Here is a 22,794-nt window from a genome sequence, read left to right on the forward strand (position 1 = left end):
CAAGCTTTTTACATTGCTTTACTGATTTTTCCTCGAGTATTGTTAGTGGAAACAGATTGTGTTTTTTCTTTTATGTCCGTCACAGGTATGTTGATTTCATTTATCCAGGTGGATCAATTTAAGTTTTTAATTCTTATTTTGCTGTTAACTGCGTGGCTACTCATCTCACATGTTTTGTTTCTTTTGTTCATAAAAAGCTGTTGAGAAGTTTCATTGACATACTCTCACAAGAGTCCACTGAATTTGTGTTCAGGGGAAAAAAAGCTTAATTTCTACTTAAAAAAAATAAAATAAATAAAACTAATATTGTTAATATTGGCTACATGCCTGACCTCCCAAAGGAAACAAATTGCATTTTCTTTTTATGCCCGTCACAGACCCAAGTAAAGGTGTTGAACTCTACCAGGTAATAAGAGTTTCTGCATGAATGAAAAGCATAAGTCAGAATCTGTAATACTAACATCATAACAAATATCAAAAGGCAGTCATTCTCCATTTTATTTGTTATTAGGTCTCCTCTGAAGAGAATTTATCTTTTATATTGTGTTTAGATTGATATCAAATATCAAGATAAATTGATCAACTCTCATCAATGAGTCATTTTTCCTTCTAATAGGGAAGGTGGTGTCACTTTATGACCTTTGACCTTTCACACGCTCCAGGTGTGTGAACGTCCTCTTCAGATACCTGTGAAGAAGCGGCTGTAGTCCTGCTCTATCTTCTGAGAAAGCTCAAACTGCTCCTTGGAATGTTTCTGGGAGAGTTTCTCCCGCAGGTACTGAGGGTCCTTCTGTTCTCTGAGGAAACATCAGAGTGTGTCAGCAACTTCTACACATTCATAGAAGAAAGAAAATTGTTGAGAGAGAAAATCAACACATCATTTATAGGTTTTCATGAAATAAAAAGAAAAACAACAGACTAGTTTGTTGAGGTTTCCATTTTCTAAATGCAAATCTTCACATTTCGGATGCGACTGGTCAATAATCTGGAATCACAGGGTCTGTTGGTGCTCAGTATGCAGCCAGCATGTTCTGCCATGCTGAAAGTTGGACCCCAGAGGAGGAGGATCCATAAAAACATGGAGCTTTTGTCAGATGCTGCAGCGGTGGGAGGTGTGCATTAGGGAGGGTGGGGTGAGTGTTGGCCACCCACGCCACGGGCTCGAGGAGCCCCTCCCAGGACAGCTGGTACTCAACTGATGAAAGTGAGGGTTTAGCAGGGATCAATCCCTGCTGCGACTGCCTGCTACACCGTTCCTGAAGCGTGCTGATGGGAAAGCCGGATGCCGCCAGACCACGGTGATCTTATTGGCGAGTACTAATGTGCATGTGAAGAGTACCGGTAAAAATGACAACCTGATAGATCTACACTTAAAGTACATTTAAAAAAGAAATATCTTTGTCAATTACGCCGTCAAGCAGTTGGAACAGACATAATGTGTCTACAGATTAAATTAGGTTCATTTTGGAATCAATGTGCAGAATAAGGATAAAAATAAGACGGGAATTGAATTTTCTGGATTTCAGACTGATTAAATTATGGTTATAATTCTGAATTATACTATAATTGAGTCAGTTTACTTTCCATCCTCTTGTTTAAATATATCTTATTTCAACTAAAAATGTCTACAACATAGAATATAATGAATTTATTAAATTACTGACATGAAATAAAAACTATTTAGGGTGTAAAATACTCACTTTATCTGTTTGGCATTTTTGTAGCGAATGAAAATGACGATTGGGTAGATGTGAACGCTGTGAAGACGCTCGATGGCGTGAGGAGCGATGTCAAGCAAACAGTGGGAGTCCTGAGAAAGAAAAATTACAGCTTGAGAAGTGGAGGATAAACATACAAACTGTCTTTAACAAGATTATGGAAAATGAGATAAAAGGATCAATTCTTGCAGCCAAATGATCAAGAGTCAAAACACACAATAAAGTGTTTTATTTTCCTAAACTTAAAGCAACTATTGGATTTGAGGATTGTGTTAGTGTGTGAAAATCAATAGACATCAACATCGATTTACCTTCTCTGTAATCTCTTTTATTGATGCTACTGTTGTCACATCAAAATGGCCACTTCTTCGTTTGAAGTCGATGAACACACAGTCCTTCACTCCTCGCTCGATAGCCTGCTGGGACGCCTTCATTATTTCTAAACAAATCAATGGTTAAAAGAAAGTCGGAGTCACTCATTTATACTTCTGATAGAGTCTTAAATCAGTTTGATAAATCACGTAAACATGGCTCACCAGGCAGACAGCGACAGAACTTAGCGGGAGTCTCCTTGACCAGCACGTCCTTGACCGTCTCCACTAATGGACCCAGGATCAGTACTGGTCTGGGAGACAAGCAGTCCACCTTCTGGACTCGCTGGTACATCAGACTGAGTCCATCTGAGGAGAAAACACGGATGAGGTTCACAGCAGCATCCTGGTGAAATGCTGCAGGTTCTCACACACCTGAACTTGACAAATCGGGCTTTTCTAAAGCCACCAAAAACACGTCATCTGTACATTTTTATAATACAAGTTTTAATACTTTTAAAAACATTTAAACTTTAAGTGAATTTCTTTTTTATAGTTTCAAAGCATCTTGCAGAGTGGCAGACTTGGGGACCCAAGCAAACAATAACACCAGGCCCTCTGCAGTGATTGCATTAATCATTTCAGGTTTTAGTAAAGAAGGCAAAGAAATACCAAAATGATGAAACCAAACAGTTCACTAAGGAGTAGGTAGCATCAGTTGGAAAGAAAAATTGAAAAATTCTCTAAATGAACGTTTTCTGCCCCGTCCCTTCTCTCCCTTTCTGTTCCTTTACCTACGATCGAGTATATAAACAAATACATAAATATGAAAGTAAGGTCGTACAATAAAAAAGCAAAAAATTCACAAAAACAAAACTGTAGATTTATGACAAAATAAGTTTTGATTTTACACAATAACTTTAAAACATATTTTATTTTTGAACTTTTCCTTGTAAAGTTACTTTATTCCTGTAAAAAGTAAATAAAAATCATAGTTTTACAACTTTCTCTATGTAAATTTTTGATTCTCATAATTTTTCAACCTGATCCTGGTACATTTTTTTCTCCCTCAATTTTGCAAATTCATCCCTGTAAAATTTTGATTTGTTTCCTCATAATTTTGTGAATTTTTAATTTTTTTTCCCTTATAATTTTGCAACTTCATCCCTGTAAAATTGTATTTTTTCCTCATAATTTTACAAATTTATTTAGTTAATTTTAAAATTTTTTCCTCATAATTTAACAGCTTTTTTCTCAAAATTGTGTTCTTTTCCTAAGAATTTTACAATTATTACCAACTAATTTCTCATAATTCTGTTCTTTTCCTCTTCCTACACTTTAAAAAGTGCAGCTTTAAATGTATTGGTTACTCTTAGACTTTTCTTTTTTCACATTACAACACTTCACTCCATCGCTTTGTTTTGCTTCATCTCTTTAAATAGTATCGACTCGCTAGCTATCTGTTGACAGTATATTCCATTGCTGCAAAGGAGTCAGGGGAGGTCATTTCAATAATTATTTAGTACAAGTATTTAGCTCGGCAATCGCCCATCTTTGCCTAATGGTAGATCCACTCTGGGCTTTTATGTAGTTGAGTTTTTGTAACCCTTGTGCTGTCCTAGGCATGTTTACATTAAAAGTAGGGTCATCTGGACCCCAGAAGAGAGCACGAGGGTTAAAGTGTCACCTTCAGCAGAGACACTTTGAATAAACCCGAATTCACGATTTTACAAACTAGATAAAACACACCAAAATACCCTCAACTACACTGTTATTTAGAGGATTTCTGCATGTACATTATTTACTTTGCTTTTTCCAGACTTTCAAAACAAGGTGACTTTAAAGAAAGTGATCATCTCTGTAAAGAAAGCAGTTGGCAGCTCTTAGGAAGAGTGTATGAAATGTTGTGTAAAGTCGTCTTCACACCACACTGTGCTGCTTTGAGGACACATTTACCTTCTATGATGAGCTCTAGAAGTGCAAAGTTAACTTAAGTTTGTTGTCATCCTTTAGCTCCAGGTTGTGTATTTGTGATGAATCTTTTATAAAAAGGATTTCTCACCCTCTGTCAGGGGTAAAGCATCCACACTTATGGAATCCAGCGGGTCTTTCCCGTCTTTAGAGCCGCTACGTTTGTGCTTCAGCCTTCGGCGGAAAAACGACCTCCGAGCGGCAGCAGACAGAGTCTTGCCGCCATCCTCTTTACCGTCCATCATGCCGTGTCTCCTGTAGAACTCCTGGTCCATCCTGACGTAGAAACAGATCAGTTCAAATGCACTTTTGATCGTTAGGAGGTTAGTAGGAATAAATAAGTGTGGTGAGCTTACATGTATTTACTTGGAATCTGCCCCTTCTGCAGCCTCTGGGCTTTTTCATCAAGCTGCCAGGCCATCCAGAAACCGAAGTTACCGTTAGGCAGCGTGTCTTCAACGTACAGGATGTCATCTTTCTTAAAGCTCAGCTCCTGCTCTACCTCCGTCACCCGTTCATAAAGGGCTCTGATGACAACAAGATGAAAGCTTTGATTAACTTTAAAGGACCTCATAATCTTTTTGATGAACTGTTCTTGTTGCACAAACTATCCTCAGGGCTTCTCCTTATACTTTAGTCTCAGAGTTAGTGTTCTGTTCACTTCACAAACACTCTTTCTGCTGTGTATACTTTGCCTTTGCTCTCAGGACCTTGAAAAGCTCTTTGCTTACCTGACGAAAAATCCATCTCCGTGAGTCTCTCTGATGTCAGCGAGGCTGTCTGCACAGTTCTGCACCTTGAAGGTCGTCGTGTCGACTGGTTTCAGCATTTCCAGGTAAGCGTCTTCTTTAGTTTTATTCAGCATTTTGACGCCATTGAACTGAATGAAGACAAAAGAAAGGTATTCAGTTGACAAAAGAGCACAGATCCTCCAGAGCAACTCATTACTTTTAATAAAGCAAAAAAAACAAAGCAGAGGAGAGACCTTGAGATGCTTTTGTTCATCCACTCATACATTTTTTAAGATGGAGTGTAAACATGAGCCATTCAACTTTTAAATGGACAGACATCACAACCTTGGCCAGCTAAAGCCACGCGTACCTCCAGGATCAGGTCTCCGGGCGACAGTCCGTCCGGACCCTTCGCAGGGCTGTCATCGTCCAGAGTCTCCACAAAGATGCCACACAGGTTTCCCCCACAGATCTGAACTCCCAGCTCAGCATGACTCCGTTTAAGCCTCACCAGCCGAGACTCGGAAAAACTGGGAATGATTGAGCCCGCGAGCCTGGAGAGAAACGTCAGTTTAAACGTCTTTTTTTTTTTTTTTTTTTAAAGACTGGGATAACAAATAAGACGTTAGGATCACCTGAAGGAGTTGTGTGGACTGTTGGCAGGAGTGGTCTGTTTGGATGGAGGCGTTATCGTGCCTTCGTCCTGCTCACTCAGCGTGTCAACAGCAGAATGGTTGTCAGGGGAGGACACTCTCCCATCTTTGAGGACCAGCTGGTTGCTAAGCGCCTCCATCAGGGATCTAAGGAAAACAGTGGAAGTTTATAAAAAATGTTATCCAACTAGAAGGTGTTTTAAGTCGCATGGCATTATGGGTAGTATTTATATCACATTACAATTCAGTCTAGTGGTCTTCTCACCCTGAACGGGAGTGATTCCCCAGGTGAAACATGTGAGGATTATACTGAGCCAGAATGGTGACCGTGTCACATTGTTGCCCGATCACCAGCCGCGCCTGCTGCTCGTTGGCGTTCCGAAGGTTGATTCCATTAAACTGGAGAAGGCATTGATACATTAGAAGACAAAAACCACAGTAAAACTTGCATCTTTGTGGTGGTGTTACCTCCAGCAGCTGGTCTCCGTACTCTAAATGAGCTTGATGAGCGATGCTGCCTGCAGTCACTTTGGACACGAACACGCCGCCGTTCTCCCCGCTCACTATGGAGATCCCCAGAGGTTCTGCTCCCTTCTGGACCGTCACACTGCGAGGCTCCCCCAGATATGGCCTTCACATGAGAAAAGTATTCCATGTTTAAATTCTTAATTTATGCTTCTGTTAGCAACTCAGAAGTGAATGCAGCCAACTATTAGTGCTTAAAATACAGTCAGACATTTGAACACCCTGTGATTCTACAAGTTCTCCCACTTGGAAATCATGGAGGGATATGAAATGAAATCATGCACGGTACAGAAGGTTCCTCTGCCTAAACAAGCACATGTCCAGGCCCATCTTAAGTTTGACCATTTGGATGATCCAGAGGAGTCATGGGACAAAGTCATGTGGTCAGACAAAACTAAAATATAACTTTTTGGTCTTAATTCTAGCAGTGTTTGGAGAAAGAAGAATGATGAGTGTGATCCCAAGAACACCATCCCTACTGTGAAGCACAGGAGTGGTAGCATCATGCTATGGGGTGTTTTTCTGCACATGAGAGAGGATGACTTCACTGTATTAGGAAAATGTTTTGAGAGATTTTGGAGAACTACCTCCTTCCCCTCAGACGACTGAAGATGGGTTGTGGCTGGGTCTTCTAACATGACAGTGACCCAAAGCACACAGTCAGGATAACCAAGGAGTGGCTCCTTAAGAAGTATGTCAAGGTTCTGGAATGGCCTAGCTAGTCTCCAGACCTAAACTCAACAGAAAATCTCTGGAGGGAGCTCAAACTTTGTGTTTCTCAAGAACAGCTGAGAAACTTGACTGATCTAGGGAAGATCTGTGTGGAGAAGTGGGCCAAAATCCCTCCTGCAATGTTTGGAAACTTGGTGAAAACTACAGGAAATGTTTGAACATTGTAATCACAAACAAAGGCTACTGTACCAAATATTAACATTTATTTTCTCTGGTGTTCAAATACTTATTTGCAGCAGCAGAATACAAATAAATTATATAAAAAAATAAATAAAAACATTCAATGCGAGTTCCAGAATTTTATTTCAATTATACATCTCTCACAGTCGACTGGTCTGAAAATGTCAGATCCTCCATGATTTATAAGGGGTGAACAAGCAAAATCACAGGGTGTTCAAGCTAATTTTCAGGCCCCTGAGGCCCGTGTCCCTTATGAGGCTTCTAGAAATCTCCAACCTTCTTTCTTCTGATTTGGGAGGGGTCCAAATTATTAGAATAGTTTGTATGAAAAATGAGCCCATAGTGCTCACCCCTGCTCTATAGATTTAAAACAGTTAGCTCTAAAGAGGACTGAGATGAATTTAGGAATAAAAGCGGAATCTAAACCTGAAATGGTAGAAGGAGCCATTTCTCAGTTTTCCCCATTCACAAGGATCAGTCATGCAAGTGCTGCTGGGAATGTGGTTAAGTAAAATTTCATGCAGGGAGGAACAATTTAATATCAAAAACAAAAGACATTGCAAAAAAACTGATAATAAATCTGTGTGTGAAATCCCTGACTTTTATTTTACACTGTGAATGCAATCATTTTGTAGAAAGTTTAGTGCCAAATAGCCTAAGACAAACCTAAAGCTTCTCAAAGACAGGAACTTGGATGCCTGTGGATGCCTAACAGAAGAAATGTGGAAAGACACAAATCTGAGAAGCAGATGAGGAGAAGAAGAAGAAAGAGATAAATTGATGAGCAAAGCTGGCCAGAGAGATTAAGAGTTATTCTGATGATTAGTACAGAAGACAAATCTTTAGTGTTCGAACAGTCCGAGATGAAGGCTGGCAGATTTGTTTACTCCATTTAATCACAATGAGGCAGACAGAGGTGCAGACAAATGCTGGAAAACATGTCAAGCTCTGCTGAATGATGAGAGGATAAGATGCAGAGGAGGGGTCGGCTTACCCATCCCTCCGCCTGTCACCAACTGGAGCGGGGCTGACTGATGTCCTGGGCTGTGTGGAAAAGGAGCCATCCGATTGGCTGCTGGAGAAAGACGATAAGTCCAGATTGACAGGGGACATTGGAGGAGTCGGGCTGCTACACTCTGAATGTGAAAGGGAGCCTGAAGGAGAGCAGACAAGAATGCAGGTTGTTTACTGGCACAGAAGTGACGAGCCGGGGATGCGTCTCCCGAACTGAACAGTACCTTTGTCTGATCCGGAGGAGCGAGAGTAACGAGTCGGAGGAATCTTGATGCGTTCAGCCCGAAACTGTAGAGCACCAGGGGAGGCTGAAGAAAACAACCAAAATCATTTCAGGGTCCCTTCACCCACGTCAACAACTCAACTGCGTTTCTCAATTCAAGTTGCACTGCAAACAGTTTTTTATAGGTTTTTTGCATAAAAATAATACAATAAAATTAATTAACAAAAACAGGTTTAGTAAAAAATGTATCATGTTTGAAGGATTTTTCTCCCAATATTTCTTTTAAGAGGATTATTCTCACTCATTCTTAATAACCACACTAAGCATGATTTCAAATCAGGACACAACTTTGGGCTGATGCTTTAACTAAATTGAGGGGGAAAAAAGGACTTTTTAGCTTTGCAATAAAATAAAATCATTTGAAAATGTATATGTGAAAAAGTGTTAGATTGATTCAAAGAGTTCTACTCCAGAACATCTTTTACATTTTTGCTTGTCAAGCCCAATTAAAAGACAGAAAACACAAAATAAAGTTAAAATCTGAGAACTTACTTTTTATAAGTTTCTAAAAAAAACATATTAAAAAGAATTATTATTTTCCCCAATTCTAATTTTGAAGTATTAAAAGACAAAATCATGTTTTTGTACTGTATGGCTCCAAAATTGCTCACCATATTTGTTTCATCTTTAATGTTAAGGCTGGGGTGCGAAGAGTTATAAGTTAGCGAAATAAATGGGAAGTGGGAGCGGGCTTACTCCACACCAACAGTCCCGCCCACAACTCAGTAAATTTCTATTGAACTACTGCCGCTCTGCAGAAACTATGTCCTTGTAAAAAAAGACAGTAAATTTGGGCAAAAAATGCTATAATCATAATTAAAAGACCAGTAGGAACGCTTTTAGAATGGCTTAAAAGGTGATCGAAGTGGTTTCAAGGTATTTTATGTATATTAAATTAAAGTAAATATAAATGTTTCTGAAAATGTTTCACGAGTTAACAGCAGTAATCTGGAAAAAAAAAATAGGGTTTTAAAAAAAGCAAAACAAAAATGATTTTATTGAGCCAAAAGCTTAAACACAAAAAGGTCTAAAGTTGTGAAGACTCAAAAAGTGGCACACAATACATACTCTGTCGCGTTCTGGAGGGTAAGGAGGCGTTGTTGTGAGGCGGCTGGCTGCTGTTCATCTCACTCAACTCTGGGTTACGCTTGTGGCTGAGGTCCAGACTGAGGTGACCTTGATGCTGGGGGCTAACAGAGGACAGAAAATGGCTGCGTAAGTCCCAAAGCGGTCAATTATTCAACCCACAGCAAGAATGAATTCAGCCCGTCCCATCTGTTCACGAGATGTAGGGCACGCCGCTCAGTGTTGTTGTGTACACATGAAAGATTAGCGCCATTTTCACAGAAGATAACTACGTTCTACCAAGAAAACAGATGAAAGTTCAATTAAAGAGGATTTCATTTTCATTTAATGGCCAACACAGTGGATCACAAAGGTTTTTAGAAAAACAACAAACACCTTTGAGAATGCACACAGAGGCCAGAACTGGGAGCAGGAGGACAGCTGCTCGGCTGGATCTCGTGGCTCCAAGTGGTGTAGACTGGATTCCTCATGACATCTGTCACAACAGGACATGGGGATAAATTTCATTGTGGTGGGGGTCTGGAAAAAACAACAGGGGACTGGAGGTCTGTAGAGAATGCTGTATTTAGATGCTGCTCCGTAAACACAAAGATGTTGAGAGGGCTTACGTGCTGAGGTGCTACTGTAGCCTGGAGGTACAAATGGCATGCTGTACCGGTTAGATCTCAGAGGAGAGAAGCGTAACAAATCCATGGGCTCTGGGGAGTGTTCATCATTAGAGAAACTTTGTGTCTGCAAGACCCAAGCAGCTAATGAGAACAATTTTCAATATTTTTTTTTCTTTTTATGCAAAAAGAATTATGGACAGCTCAGAAATAAAGTTAGAAGTCTTGAAAGTGTTACCTGCATAGGTGGAGGGATGTGTAACGGCGTGACGTTTCGCCGCAGTGCTGGTGCAGATTTGGGTCGGTATCTCTTCTTTTGCTGAACTTCTCTCCAGCGTCCACTCCCCTCACTCTCTGCCGCGCTCGTCCGGCTGCTCTTGACTTCTCCCGCTGGAGCATTGGTGTGATAAAGCTGCAGCTCCCCTTTGTCCTGGGGTTGCACAGGTTGGGCTGGGGAAGGTGGGGGTGTGCTGGTGGTGATGGTGGAGTCAGACGCAGAGCTGTTCTGCTGCCGATGCCTAAACCTGAAGGAGTCGCTCCTCGCGGGTGGTGTGGGAGGGGTCTGAGCGGGTTCTGACATCGAGCTCTGTGGGGAGTGTTTGGATATCTGAGACAGAGACGTAAAGTCCAGTTTGGGGGTCGTCTCAGGCCTCCTGAATGCACTCATATCAAAGATGGACTTCCTTTGTTTGGGCTTCTTGTATATGGACAGCTGGGTGCCCTCCGGGACGGGAGCACCTCCTATAACTTTAGGCCAAGTGCCTCCACTTAGCTTCACTGGCGTGCTCTGCCCTCCTTCCACTGCCTGAGGAGAGCTGCAGCTGGAGAACACCGGCGTCAGAGTGTGAGGACGATGGAAGTCCTGCCTCCTGAAGCAGAACTCCGAGCGGGGCTCTGAAGGACTGCGGGGAGTGGAGAGAGAGCGGGAGTGCTGGGAGACGTGAGGAAAGGCGTTTGGATGGAAGTGGCTGCTTGAGTTGCTGTTGGGCAGGCAGTCGCAGGTTTCATTACATGCTTCCTCGCCACTCTGGCAGAAGCTGCAGATGTCCGTCTGAGTGGAGCAGTTGTGTTTGGAGTTCCTCCAGCTCCTATTGTGAGAATCACAGGGCTGAAGACGCAGGGCTGAAGACTCGAAACAATTCTGTCCACAGCAGCTTTGTGGGAGAATCTGTCAACAAAAACAAATAAACTAATAAAACAATTACACATTTTCAGATCTTTTTATTTTTTTTATTTAAAGACCGACTTGTGTTTTTAACTTGATTTTGTGGCACTTTTCAGATGATCCAAAAAATAATTTCCGAGTATTTCTTTATTCAAATTGTTGTGTATAAAGGGGCAGAAAAGAAAAAAAATGCCAATTTCTCGCTTCAAGTTTCCAGCAACAATGTAAGTGCTGAACTCATTCTTCTGGTTAAGTTCAGCACAAACATAAACAACATAAAAAAAGCAAAAACATCACTGTTGATTTGGATAATTTAACAACAAATCTTTAAAGTTTTCTCCAGTTTTCCATCCTTAAAGTTCTCCAACACTTTACGTTCTAAGCATTACATATTGGTGCAGATATGGTATTAAAAGTTGCTTTTCTCTGTGACAGAATCAGCTGATTCACGTCGATTACATCCGGCCTTCAGCTGTGCAGAGCTCCATGTCAGTGCAAGGCTCCGTTTCTGAGCTTCAGAATCCGTTGGAATTACGTCAATTGCATCAACTGTTAAAGAGTTATCTTGTCGAAAACAATGTAAACACTGGAGCTAATTTGCATTTTTCCCATCTTATTTTAATGAACTGAACTTCAGCCTCAATTTTTTAATAAAAACAAACAAAAAAAAAAACACTCACTAGATTTAATTTGAAAACAGGAAGCTTCACTGTCATCTTTGTTCTAGTTCATATAATTAAAATTCAACATTATTCTGCATTGCAAGTAATAAATACACTGTTCTCAAATAATATTTTACTACACTCCATTAATAAAAATCGTGAATCAGCGAATATTCATACTCAAATTTTCGATAGCAGATCAAAAGTGCTCAGATATTTTTAACAGCCCATAACTTAGAGGTGAAATTCTAATGAGCTCCTTCCACTCTACAGAAACTATGTCCTAGGTTTGTAAAATTTCTTCTAAAAATGGCAAAATCATAATTAAAAGACCACTGAGAACGCTTTTAAAACAGATCAAAAGCTGATTGGAGTGAGTCTTCAGCAGGGACGACCTAATTAGTCATTTTGTGTTTTAAATGTTCACCTTCATAAGAGAGAGGCTGAGAGTGCTGCAGCTCCTCAACAGAGACTGACATTCAGAGACAGACTTCTCATCAATTTCCATCCCATTAATCTGGAAAAGAGAGAAAAAACACACAAAGTTAAAAAATATTTTAATCTTAAAATGTATTATTAAACACTTTGATTTACAGACAATAATCTGTCGATCCTCGTTTTTATTTTAAATCTCCATTAAATACAAAGAGAGAAATTGGCATCAGTCTGACAGTTGCTATATAAATAAAGTTTGATATGAAACACTTTACCACAGAAAGAAAAATGATTTTACATTTATATAAGGTGACATCAACTAAACCAAAAAAAAGTTTTAGTAATTTCTTCAGGAATAAGTTGCTAATCAAATCTATCAAGTTATGGTTGAAGAGTTTTCCATTGTGGTCAGCAGAGGGCAGTGTCCTGCAGCCGTCTCTGCTTGAAAACTACACTACTTGTGTAACTGGGCTTTTTTAACCAGCATACTCACAGCTAACAGCCTGTCACCGACTGTAAGATTACAGTCCCGGGCGGCTGGACTTCCCGCTGCCACAGAAGCAACAAACACTCCACTTTCCAAACTGATGCCACTGTCTGAAAAACACAAAACAATTCACATAAGGTGCAACAGAACGTCCAAATCCATTCAAATATAAGTAAAGAACTGAGGAATTAGTTACTCCAAACACTGTTTTTTGGCATTAGTGTACTTTAAAGTTCAACTGTAAAGGCTGACCTTTATGTCCATCCAGATTTATCTGGATTGGAGTGACGATGCGTCCTCCGAGCGACTTCCTCCGCCGAACCACCATGTTGATGACTCCCTCCCCGCTCATCACAGCTTTTATCACCTGCTTTCTGTCCTTATTGGTCAGGTCCACGTCGTTAATTTTCAACAACCAGTCATTCACCCTGCAGAGAGATCAGTTGGATGATTCTAAAGTATTTATAGTAAAAACATGAAAACAAACAAGCAGCTAAAAAGTAGAGATAGTTTCTACCTTAACCTTCCTTCTGCTATACTTCCTTTATCCACCTTAGAAACAAAAATTCCACTATCTCCTGATAAATGAGAATCGTTGACTCCTTCAGCCACGTCAAAACCAAGTGCTTTTAAATCCATATCCTAGACGAAGAAAAAACATTCATTACCATTATAATTTATAGAATTTGAAGACACATTTAAAGATGATTCAGAGGTTCTTACCCTCTGTTTCTGGAGTTCTACTACTTCTGTCTCCCATTCCATGGAGTCTGTGTCAATGGCAGAATCGTGTGAACTATGAGCCATCAGCTGATGATATCGCGCTTCTTTGTCCAACTGCTCATCCAACTTCTCTCTGGAAACATAAAAAGTACGTTTTTGAAGGCTTTCCTACATGCTGCAGATGTTCTCTATAACCAGTTGAGGCGTACTTTAGCTCTTTGAGCTCCCGGGCAGCATCGTTCTTCTGCTTCCTCGTGTCATCCAGATTCCTCAGAGCGTCAGCCAGATCGCTCACAGCGCGGTCCCGCTCTCGTCTCAGGTTGTCGCACAGCGTGCTGAGACATCATTACAGTGAGAAGAAGAGTCAAGGTCACGCACGTTCCTGCTGGACAGGTGTAAATGCACTCCTTACCGTATGCTCTCCCTCTCTGCTACAATCTTGTCCCTCTCCTGAAAGGCCCAGTCCCGTCGACACTTGGCAACTTCGGCCTCTTGAAGAGCTTCCTTCAGCTCCTGAGAGATGGCCTCGTACTGCTTCCTCAGCATCTCGATCTCTTTGTTGGCTCTTTCCATGTCCAGACTGGCAGAGTCTTGTTTCTGTTTTAATTAAAGGGAGTGATGATGACCTTCAGAAATTAGGTCCAATTTGGCTACTGTTTTTTTTTTTTGCCACATTCGTTCCATTAGTTTCCACTGAGGTAGTGGGGCTTTTCTGTACACTGAAAAACAACAACCTCTTAATTTTTTGTAATTAATTTAACACTGGTAATACTCTCAAAAGTGTACTTTAAAAAATAAAGAACAGGGAGTATTTTTTCTGGAAGTTCAAGATTACAAACGAATAAATCAGTACTTGTCTGAATACCTGTCTGGCCTGGTAATATTCTCGCAGCAGCTGGTCCCTCTGAATGATTGCTTCTGTCCTCTCTTTACGGGCCACATCCCTTTCCTCCCGCACCATCTCAATATCCTTACAGGCCTGACTCAACTCCTTCTGGGCCTCAGCTTTGTCCTTCACCTCATGGCAGTATTTCTCCAGAAGTTCATTCTTGTCACAGATGGCTCTGTCTCTGTCCACCAGCGCCGAGGACAGCTCCTTCATTGGAAATATCAAAGATAATAAAAGTCACACATTTTCAGAATGTTTACAGTTGAAACAATTGTTTCAGCTTTTACCTGTCGGAGAGCCTCCAGCTCATCGTTGGCCACTCTCCTCTCTGAGAAGTTGTTCTTCACCTTCGCCTCTGCCACTTCCAGCCCCGTTTGAAGTCGATCCACCTCCTTGATCACCTGGTCCCTCTCGCTCATGATTAAACGATACTCACTGATGACAGAGTCCCGCTCTGCTTTGTATTTCTCACAGTCCTTCACGGCTTTCAGCTGCTGCATCTTGAGCCGGGTCGTCTCGGACTGCAGCCGCTCCATCTCCCTCTGGAGCTCTTTGTTGTGAGCTGTGATCTTGGAAAACTCTTGAGGTAAGTTATCAAACCTGTACCAGATAAAGACCCAACAGCTGAAATTCAAAATGTTTCTGCTAAAATTGCACAAAAAATGAGTTCTGAGGACTAAGCAGGACCAAATTCTAAAATTCTAGATGATAATCACAACCACCACCTTTACCCTCTGTAAGATGACTGCTGATAGTGAATGGCAGCATCTCTCTGTTTCAGCAGAATGTCCAGTTTTTTCTGTAAGCGATGGTTCTCCTCCTCCGAATGGTCCAGACGACTCAGGTCTGCATTGTGGCTCGCCGTCTTCTCATTGTAGCGCTTCCTCAGAGCATCGTAGTCTCTCTTCGTGGCCTCCAACTTCTCCAAAGCGGTGTCATACAACTTGTTAAGGACATCGGATGACCCCTCGTTCATCACCTGTCAACAACATTTGAAACGTAGATGCTCATAAGGTCACTTTTGTTTGTTTAATTAAATTTCTGAGCACAGAAAGCAGTAAAAACAAAGCAATCCACTGTTAAAATGATTAGCTCTGACAATAAAGGAATGTGCGGCTCAAGTCTGTTTTCATTCCCATTCTGGTTAGCTCAATTACTAAAAAGTCAAGAGGCAAAATAAGATTCTTAGCACAGAAAGGTCACTTAATCTTTAAAGCGAACTGATGTCTCATCCCCACACAGCATCCTGTAATTCCTGGTCTATAGAAAAATTGATCATATACATACAGATTTTTTTTTTGAATAAATAATCTTTCTTTTTGGTCATAAAAAATAAAACCCTGGTATGAGCCTTTCATTTTATTTTGCCAGGATGGAAGTGCTTGATATTGTGAGTTGTCACTGTCACTTAAAAAAAGACGCAAAAAACCTCAAGAAAATCATGTGAAATCTAAAAGCAGGGTAGGTCAGAAAGGAAGGACATCCAAATAAGCCATTTGAGGTGAGTTAGAGTGACTGAAATAGTTTGTAAAACTACTATGATAAATGCTGGAAGCAAAATTACCAGAAAAAAGAAAACTCCTCGATGCAGAAGTTTCTATAAAACAGCGAAAATTTTTTTAAATAGTTTCTAGCTTCAAGTATGAACCTCTAACCTTTTTTTTTATTTTTTTTTTTATAAAGGATTTGGTTCCAAGTTAACCCATTAAAAATAAAAGGATGTAGCATGTACCACAAACCAAGTGGACCACAGAACACATTTCAGATATTTTTATTACAATAATGTCACTATGGATTATAATGGGTAAAATTTCATTTACAATAATAATTTATTGATCAGTTTGTCCCAATAGTGCTGTGTAATAATATTGTGAATAATTACTTTTATTTTTACATGCATGAAAAATGCATAAGTGAAATATTGTAAGATTGGGGGTGGAAATTAATAAGATTTCTCTATTTCTCTACTCGCTCTATTTTCAAGGACTTTATCACTTTCAGTTTATCATGTTCATCCCAAAAGTTAAAAGTTTTGAGTTTGAAAATGATAGGAAATCAATGTGACAAAACAAAGCATAATCGACTAACCGTTAATGAAGAATCTGCATATAAACACTGTTAACTTCATGCAAAGGACTGAGCTATCATGAAGCTTCAAATGATTGTATAACAGTGAGGCCCTAACTATGTGGAAGCTGGAGTATGGCTAAATGACAGGATATAGCAATTGTCTTAATTCAAAAGAATGCTTTGATCCATGGAAACATGAGCAGCTCAAGACTGTCTAACCTCGTTTGTCTTTTGGAAGTAATGACCATCTTAAACGCAAATGTCAAGAAGCAGATAATTATATTTAAAGGGCTTGGAAAGATATGAAGGACAATTGAGGTTACAACTGTTTGCTGCACCGTGGATCGAGGATAAACAACCTTTGAAAATCAGGACAATAAAACTTCAATGTTGAATAAAATGAATGAATGTTTATGGAATGCACAGGTACCTGCTGGTGCAGGATCCTCATATCCGTCACTTCCCTCTGGTCGTCCTCGTGAAGCCTCCTCAGCTCCTCACAGGCCTGCTTCACATGGTTGTGCTCTCTGATCAGCTGCGTGTTGTGCCCCCTCACCGCCTCCAGCTCCTCTTTCAGCTGGCTGTGCTCGCCCAATACACGGCTGTGTAGAGTACTGGAGGAAAACCAAACAGCTGTCACATTTCTATTCTCTTTATAGTCCTCATAAAGACTAGCAGAAGAACTCTGATGTACACACCTCTGGACACCATATTGATACCGGCACTTTGGAGAGGTGATTCTGGATTTTAGTATTACTAAATACATTAATTAAACTGACCTACAGTGTTGAATATTAAAGATTTGATGGGATGTGCATTCACAAGTTTTACTTTAGGTGTTCCTGATCCAGATAAACATCCTTTTCTGTCTAAAGAACTTTTGGACATCAAAAAGAGACAATTTAGGAAAATAAGAGAACCCAATTCTACTATAATTAAAGCAACTTTCTTTAAACATTTTCTAAAAGAGAAAAAGGAAAGTAAAAGTGTCAGAATCTAGAATTTTTTTCTAAATTTTGTGCATTCTTCCTCTTAAACTCCATCTGCAAATATGCTTAAATATTTGCACTGTTAGATCCACAGTTAAGCCCACAGATCCTTTTTACATTGCATTACCTTTATAAACCACCTCAACTCATTCATGAAAAATAAGTTTTCATCCCAAAAATTAACAAATTTGTCTACATTAATATTCATCCTAATAAGAAACCATTCTCAATTGAAAAACACGGATTTTCATACCATTTAGAAAATCAGAAAAGTCAAACGTGTCAGTGCATTTCCACCTTGATTTTATTACTTAAACTATAAATAAAACTAAAAATACTTTATTTTTCTTAAAAGATAAAAATTGTTCTCTTAAGACTAAATTATTGCAGTCTGCAAGGTAATCCAGTGAAATCATGCAGGTATTAAAAAATAAAGAATTGCATAATTTCCTTTACATTATCATAAAACTGTTCCTCTAAGAGTTAATAAAATCTGTCCATGCCAATAAAAATAAAAACAACTTTACTGTTGATTTACCTGACATATGTGGAAACAGGAATATTAATAAAATGTCCAATAAATCCCACACAATCTCTGAACCACTACAGTTATTGATTAAAGTACAGTACAACCGTTCTTGATGATTGGGATTTCTTACAGATCCAGTGCAGTGCTGGGTGGATAAGTGCAGAGGCAGACGGGACAATGATAAATAAACACTTTCGGTGATGTGTAAACAGGGCCCAGATGGAGGGGCTTAAACGCAGCAATAATCCGTCGTCTGTTGGTTTGCATTAGGGACCAGATGTTGGTTCCATACACTTACGAGAGAGCGTGGTGTCATTAAATCACATAAATGGACCGGCCTTCCCTTCATGTCGACTCCGCACAGCTTATTTCACCAGAAAACAAAATGCTCCGTTTGCCGTTTTATCCCCGTGACACAGATGTCATAGAAACAGGGTTCACACAAGGAAACCAGCCTGATTAAGAAAACTGTATTTTTATACTTTTTTTCTTGTTAGTTCAAGCAAAAAAGAAAAAATATTTTAAGAATAAAATGAAACTCCAGAAGGGCTTTACAGATTGTTATGATGGCTTAAGCCCTCAGCTTGAGGACCAGTATAAAGGATTCACTCGCCCCTCCACCCATCCCATCACTCTTCCCAAAATAAAATCTGTTCTGTGTACTCCGCTTCGAATATGCTGGAGAATAGCTAAACACCAGCCAAAACCCCGAGGGCTGAGCAAGAATACATACAGCGCAAATGCGTTGGCTGTTAAAAAATTCACAGAGTCCCTGTCATGAGCGTTCACTTACTGGTAGAAGTCGGCCTTTTTCACAGCCTCCTCGCACCTCTTCAAGGTGGTGCTATGCTGGTTCTGCAGGGACTGCAGGTCTGCCATTGCTTTCATGCACTGCAGTTTCAGACGCTCGTAGTCATGACCTGATTTGGAGTTTGGTCTATTGTGGAAAGAGGAAAAATGGTACGACGTTGATATCAACTGAGGGAGTCTCACAAGAGAATAAAAGTATGAGTAGACACTAAAAATACAGCTTGTATGAGACTTAAATGAAAGGGTTTTTCTTAATTTTAAGACATTTTGGCTTAGGCTAAAAAAAAAAAAAAAAAACCTGTGTTGTTTTAAAAGACAGTGCCTACAGTAATTCTCTAGAAATTCGCCTGAGTTGTGGGCGGTGCCGTTAGCAATAACAAACCCCGCCTCATTACTGAGAGCTCTCCATTTACACTCCCTCCCACTAGCTTACAGCCCCTCACATGCCCAACCTAACATTACCATTGCAACAAAAATGACCAGCAATATTGGAGCTATCCAGCAGTACAATTTTAAACCAGATACCAGCTCGAATGAGGAAAAACAAGGCGTACATGGATCCATTTGTCTACAAGTAGATTCACTGCTGCTGATTAGCAACAGTTTGAATAAAGAAATCCAAAGAAATGCAATATTGAGTTTATTTTACTAATACATGTCATCCACCAGAAAAATGCCACAAGAACATGTTAAAAACAATTTTCATCAGAGATAGTCTTTAAAATCTTCTGAAATGTTTGTTTTGAAGTAAATACAATTACAACAGTACCTGCAATCATCAAAGGTGGTTCCAGGTGAAGCCAGGGCCAAGCGTTTGCGCAGCTCATCTCTTTCCCGAGTCACGTGTCTCAGCTGAAACAGCAGCGTCTCCATCTTCTCGTTGGCCTGCTGGTTGTCTATGGCAGGTGGAGGAGAGGAAGCTTGACCAGGAGTACCTGTGTGAGTCAGCAGGTCACTGATGGCTTTGTGCCGTTGCCAAAGTGCAAACCAATCAAGTGCTTTTGCAAATTCGAGTGCATTTATTATTTCTCTTTAGATTTAAAGTTCTCAGGGTGGACAATAAAGTTATGTACACACTGGGCATTTGACACGCATTTAGCCCATGGTGTTCACACTGGACAAGGGGGGAGGGGCTTCTTTTTCTACTATACACTAGCGCATGTTGAAGTAGTGGGAATCTCGTGATGTGGGCTAGAAATGTAAACGATTTGGTCAAAGTTGGACTTGGTTTAATTTGCAATTCATGTTTAATGGCCACCCGTTTTGTACGTAGATCCCAAAAATGGTGTAGAAACGTGTTTTGCGACACGCAAACGCAAGAGTTTTAAACGCAGAGGCCCATAACACGTTTACGCCCGTTTATATAGACTTTTCTTACGTTGCTGGGGGTAGTGTGACTGTAGCTTTAGGACAGGGTGTCCAAATCCAAGCCTCAATGGCCGACCTCCTGCTGCTTTTCTAGAAACCTTGCCTCATCTACTGGGTCAGGTGTGTTTACCCAGTAAGGAGCTTCAATGGCAGATTGATTGGAAAACATATAGGACATTGACCCCCCCCCCGGATTTGGGCACCCCTGCTTTTGGAGAAACTGAGAGGAACTCAACGGAGGTGCTACTTTGAGTGTTGGGAGCACATTTAAAAGAAAGAAAGACAGGGAATTCTTGAGATATTGGTGGTCCTACAGCCAAAGGGTAACAAAAGTTTGGTCTCTGCTTAACTTGTGAACAAATTTTTCTTGCTGCTTCACATGTCACCACTAGTGATGAACAAACAGCCTCCATAAGTGCTCCAAATCAACTTCCAGAGTGAACTTTTCTCACAACACAAACCCTACAAATCAATACGCTCAGTAAACTTTGATGTTTGCTCACACTCCTGATGCGCCAAACACGTGATTGTGTGTTTTGTCGTCCATAGCCCTAAACTACACGCTTTTAAAGTTTCTCAGCTCTAGTCCTAGAGTCTCCCTGTTCTGCATGTTTTACTGGTTTTCAAGTCTCAGCTCTTAACACAGCTCGGCAGAAGTCTGATAATAAAAGTCAACTGAATCAGTTGGAGCAGTGAAACAAGTAAAGCATGCACGGCAGGAAGCGCGTCTTCAGATTTTTACTTTTTTTTTTCCTTTAGACAATTTGTTTATGGCTTTAATCTGTCTTTTCTCAAGATCAAAATACAGGTAAACTTTGTCCCTTTTTTTCCCAGAAAGCATCAAAACGGGTTAATATACCACCAACTAAAACTTTCAGAGTTGAAGCACATTTCTTTAACATCACATCTATTTTTATTTATTTCTTTCTTTTTGGAGAAAATGTAGCTCATTTGATTTGAATGTGGTGATGGTTGCACTCACCTAAGCTGCTGAGAGAGCTGCTGCTCTCAGAGTCTGAAGGCATCGTGGACAAGACGCTGTATGTGGACCCTGTGTGGCGGACAAAAACATTAAAAAAAAGAAAAGTCAGCTGTGGGAATGTTTGACCATGTCAGCATTATAGTCGGATGATTATCGCCCGCATTGTGTGGCACATCAAAGCTCTGCAGCTCCAGTTACATTCAGGATCTTTTTGTTAAAAAAGAAAAGAAAAGAAAGAAAGAAGAAAAAAAGCCAGTTGGAGGAATAATGAGGTGGGACTTTCCCAAAGTGTGATGACCAGCCTGTGGGCTGGCAACAGAGAAGCTAATCATTACTTAGGCAGAGAGCTTGAATACAGACTAGCCAGAGCCTCGTAAAGGCTAAAACCTCAGATTGTTCCTTTTTACTGTCTCCTCTCTGAAAGCCCCTTTTTCTTAAAGACTCATACAGCTAGGCATAAATAGACTGAGCTTAAAAATAAGTTGAGTTTTTAACATTAAATTGGTGTTTTCTTCAATTATTTAAATGGGAAACATTTTTGTTTGAAGGTTTCTTCAAACTTTATTGACAAAAAGAGGAAGTGTAACAGAGCATCTTCTATCATATACAATTCATTTTAAAAGCATGAGATTTTGTTCTGCTTTTGTTCACTTTTATGATTGTTTAACAGTTTTTACTATGTTAAACTGTTAATTTTACATTACTTTGTCCAATTTGTGTTCAAGTGCTTTATATATAAAAGGCATGATAACACAACCTCACAAGGATTAAACTGTCATATTTGGAAATCCTCATGAATAAAAGTGCAAATATTTCCCATGCAGAGCCTAATAAAAAAAATGATCCTCAATTTAAAATAAACAATTAAATAATCGCAAAAGTTGTTAAGAAAAAAGAAAAAAAAAAATCCAGCTTGAGCGGTTTTAAAGCCCTTTCTTGGATGTGGATGCAGCAGCTTACAGTTAAATCAGCGTCTTCCATCACTGATGTAAAGTAGCACAGACTTGGTGCGGGCAGGAGCATGACAAATGTGTCTATTTACCCACGTCACAGCACTCCGAATCAATTCTTTCCTGGCTGAGTTACCACTAGCTAAAGAGGCCAGAGCGGTTCAGAGGATGTGGCTGGCCCCTCCTTTTCCCAGCAAAGGACTAATAGAAGAGAGAAGAAAGAGAAAGAGACTTATGTGCCTCAGGAGTTTGTGGCATCCCATGGATCAAGCTCTCTTTGTTCTTGCTTAAGTTTTCCATGACTCCGAGCACAGAGCGCATCAATGGACGAGGTGCACTGAGTCACAGCTCGCTTACTGTCCAACGCTGTAAAGGTCATATGACTCGGACCCCACTGTCCCCACTCAAGTGTCTCACTTGGGTTTAACACTTAAGCACGTTCACAGACTCTTGGGGTTCTCTCTGCATGTTTACGCTCCAAAACTGTGATATTATGACAAGATGATTTGATCTTCTAGCATCATGAGGTCCATAAGAGTAAATTCAGCCAGGAGAAGAAGCTACAGCTACACTGAGTGATGGAAAAAGGAGCGCTGAGGTCACGCGCTTTTGACCAATTAAGATCCTGATTGTTATCACAAGTACAGACCCAGGTCCTCGACATTTTAGCACAAACAGCATTTATTTCTTCACAAAAAACTGGTGCAAAATCTTTTAAATGCTGAATAAACTTTCACTGTCGTGGTTCACCTTAAACCTTTACAACCACAGAGGAATACAAACTTGTCTGCCTTATTGGTCCACCAGTTTGTTTTCAAAACATCCATGACCTATACTACCAATCCCCTGGATCTGATGCAGGTGAAGCTGGAAAACAAGTTGGGGATAGATCTTAAGGGTTGAAGAACACATAATATCGTTTGTTT

General features: G+C 40.2%; 1 protein-coding gene across 2 annotated transcripts in view; it reads right to left on the minus strand.

Moving 5' to 3' along the window:
• Positions 1-22,794, minus strand: part of LOC112153849 (disks large homolog 5) — a 29,436-nt gene that overhangs the window by 3,140 nt on the left and 3,502 nt on the right. The window contains exons 2-32 of one of the 2 annotated variants that reach the window (XM_024284284.2): positions 20,919-20,987; positions 19,338-19,503; positions 18,552-18,695; positions 16,671-16,854; positions 14,902-15,149; positions 14,458-14,770; positions 14,147-14,377; positions 13,694-13,878; positions 13,491-13,616; positions 13,282-13,414; positions 13,076-13,200; positions 12,811-12,986; positions 12,565-12,668; positions 12,064-12,153; positions 10,048-10,977; positions 9,813-9,936; positions 9,580-9,679; positions 9,187-9,308; positions 8,060-8,143; positions 7,816-7,975; positions 5,853-6,015; positions 5,650-5,783; positions 5,367-5,531; positions 5,102-5,285; positions 4,732-4,880; positions 4,357-4,527; positions 4,092-4,276; positions 2,255-2,398; positions 2,030-2,157; positions 1,701-1,810; positions 688-797 (exon numbers count right to left, since the gene is read on the minus strand). In XM_024284284.2, the coding sequence (XP_024140052.1) occupies positions 688-797; positions 1,701-1,810; positions 2,030-2,157; positions 2,255-2,398; positions 4,092-4,276; positions 4,357-4,527; positions 4,732-4,880; positions 5,102-5,285; positions 5,367-5,531; positions 5,650-5,783; positions 5,853-6,015; positions 7,816-7,975; positions 8,060-8,143; positions 9,187-9,308; positions 9,580-9,679; positions 9,813-9,936; positions 10,048-10,977; positions 12,064-12,153; positions 12,565-12,668; positions 12,811-12,986; positions 13,076-13,200; positions 13,282-13,414; positions 13,491-13,616; positions 13,694-13,878; positions 14,147-14,377; positions 14,458-14,770; positions 14,902-15,149; positions 16,671-16,854; positions 18,552-18,695; positions 19,338-19,503; positions 20,919-20,987 (5,457 nt within the window). The remainder of the gene's footprint in view (positions 1-687; positions 798-1,700; positions 1,811-2,029; positions 2,158-2,254; positions 2,399-4,091; positions 4,277-4,356; positions 4,528-4,731; positions 4,881-5,101; positions 5,286-5,366; positions 5,532-5,649; positions 5,784-5,852; positions 6,016-7,815; positions 7,976-8,059; positions 8,144-9,186; positions 9,309-9,579; positions 9,680-9,812; positions 9,937-10,047; positions 10,978-12,063; positions 12,154-12,564; positions 12,669-12,810; positions 12,987-13,075; positions 13,201-13,281; positions 13,415-13,490; positions 13,617-13,693; positions 13,879-14,146; positions 14,378-14,457; positions 14,771-14,901; positions 15,150-16,670; positions 16,855-18,551; positions 18,696-19,337; positions 19,504-20,918; positions 20,988-22,794) is intronic. The other variant, XM_024284285.2, reaches the window with a different exon arrangement.

Source organism: Oryzias melastigma, linkage group LG19 (assembly GCF_002922805.2).
Source record: "Oryzias melastigma strain HK-1 linkage group LG19, ASM292280v2, whole genome shotgun sequence".
NCBI lineage: Eukaryota > Metazoa > Chordata > Actinopteri > Beloniformes > Adrianichthyidae > Oryzias > Oryzias melastigma.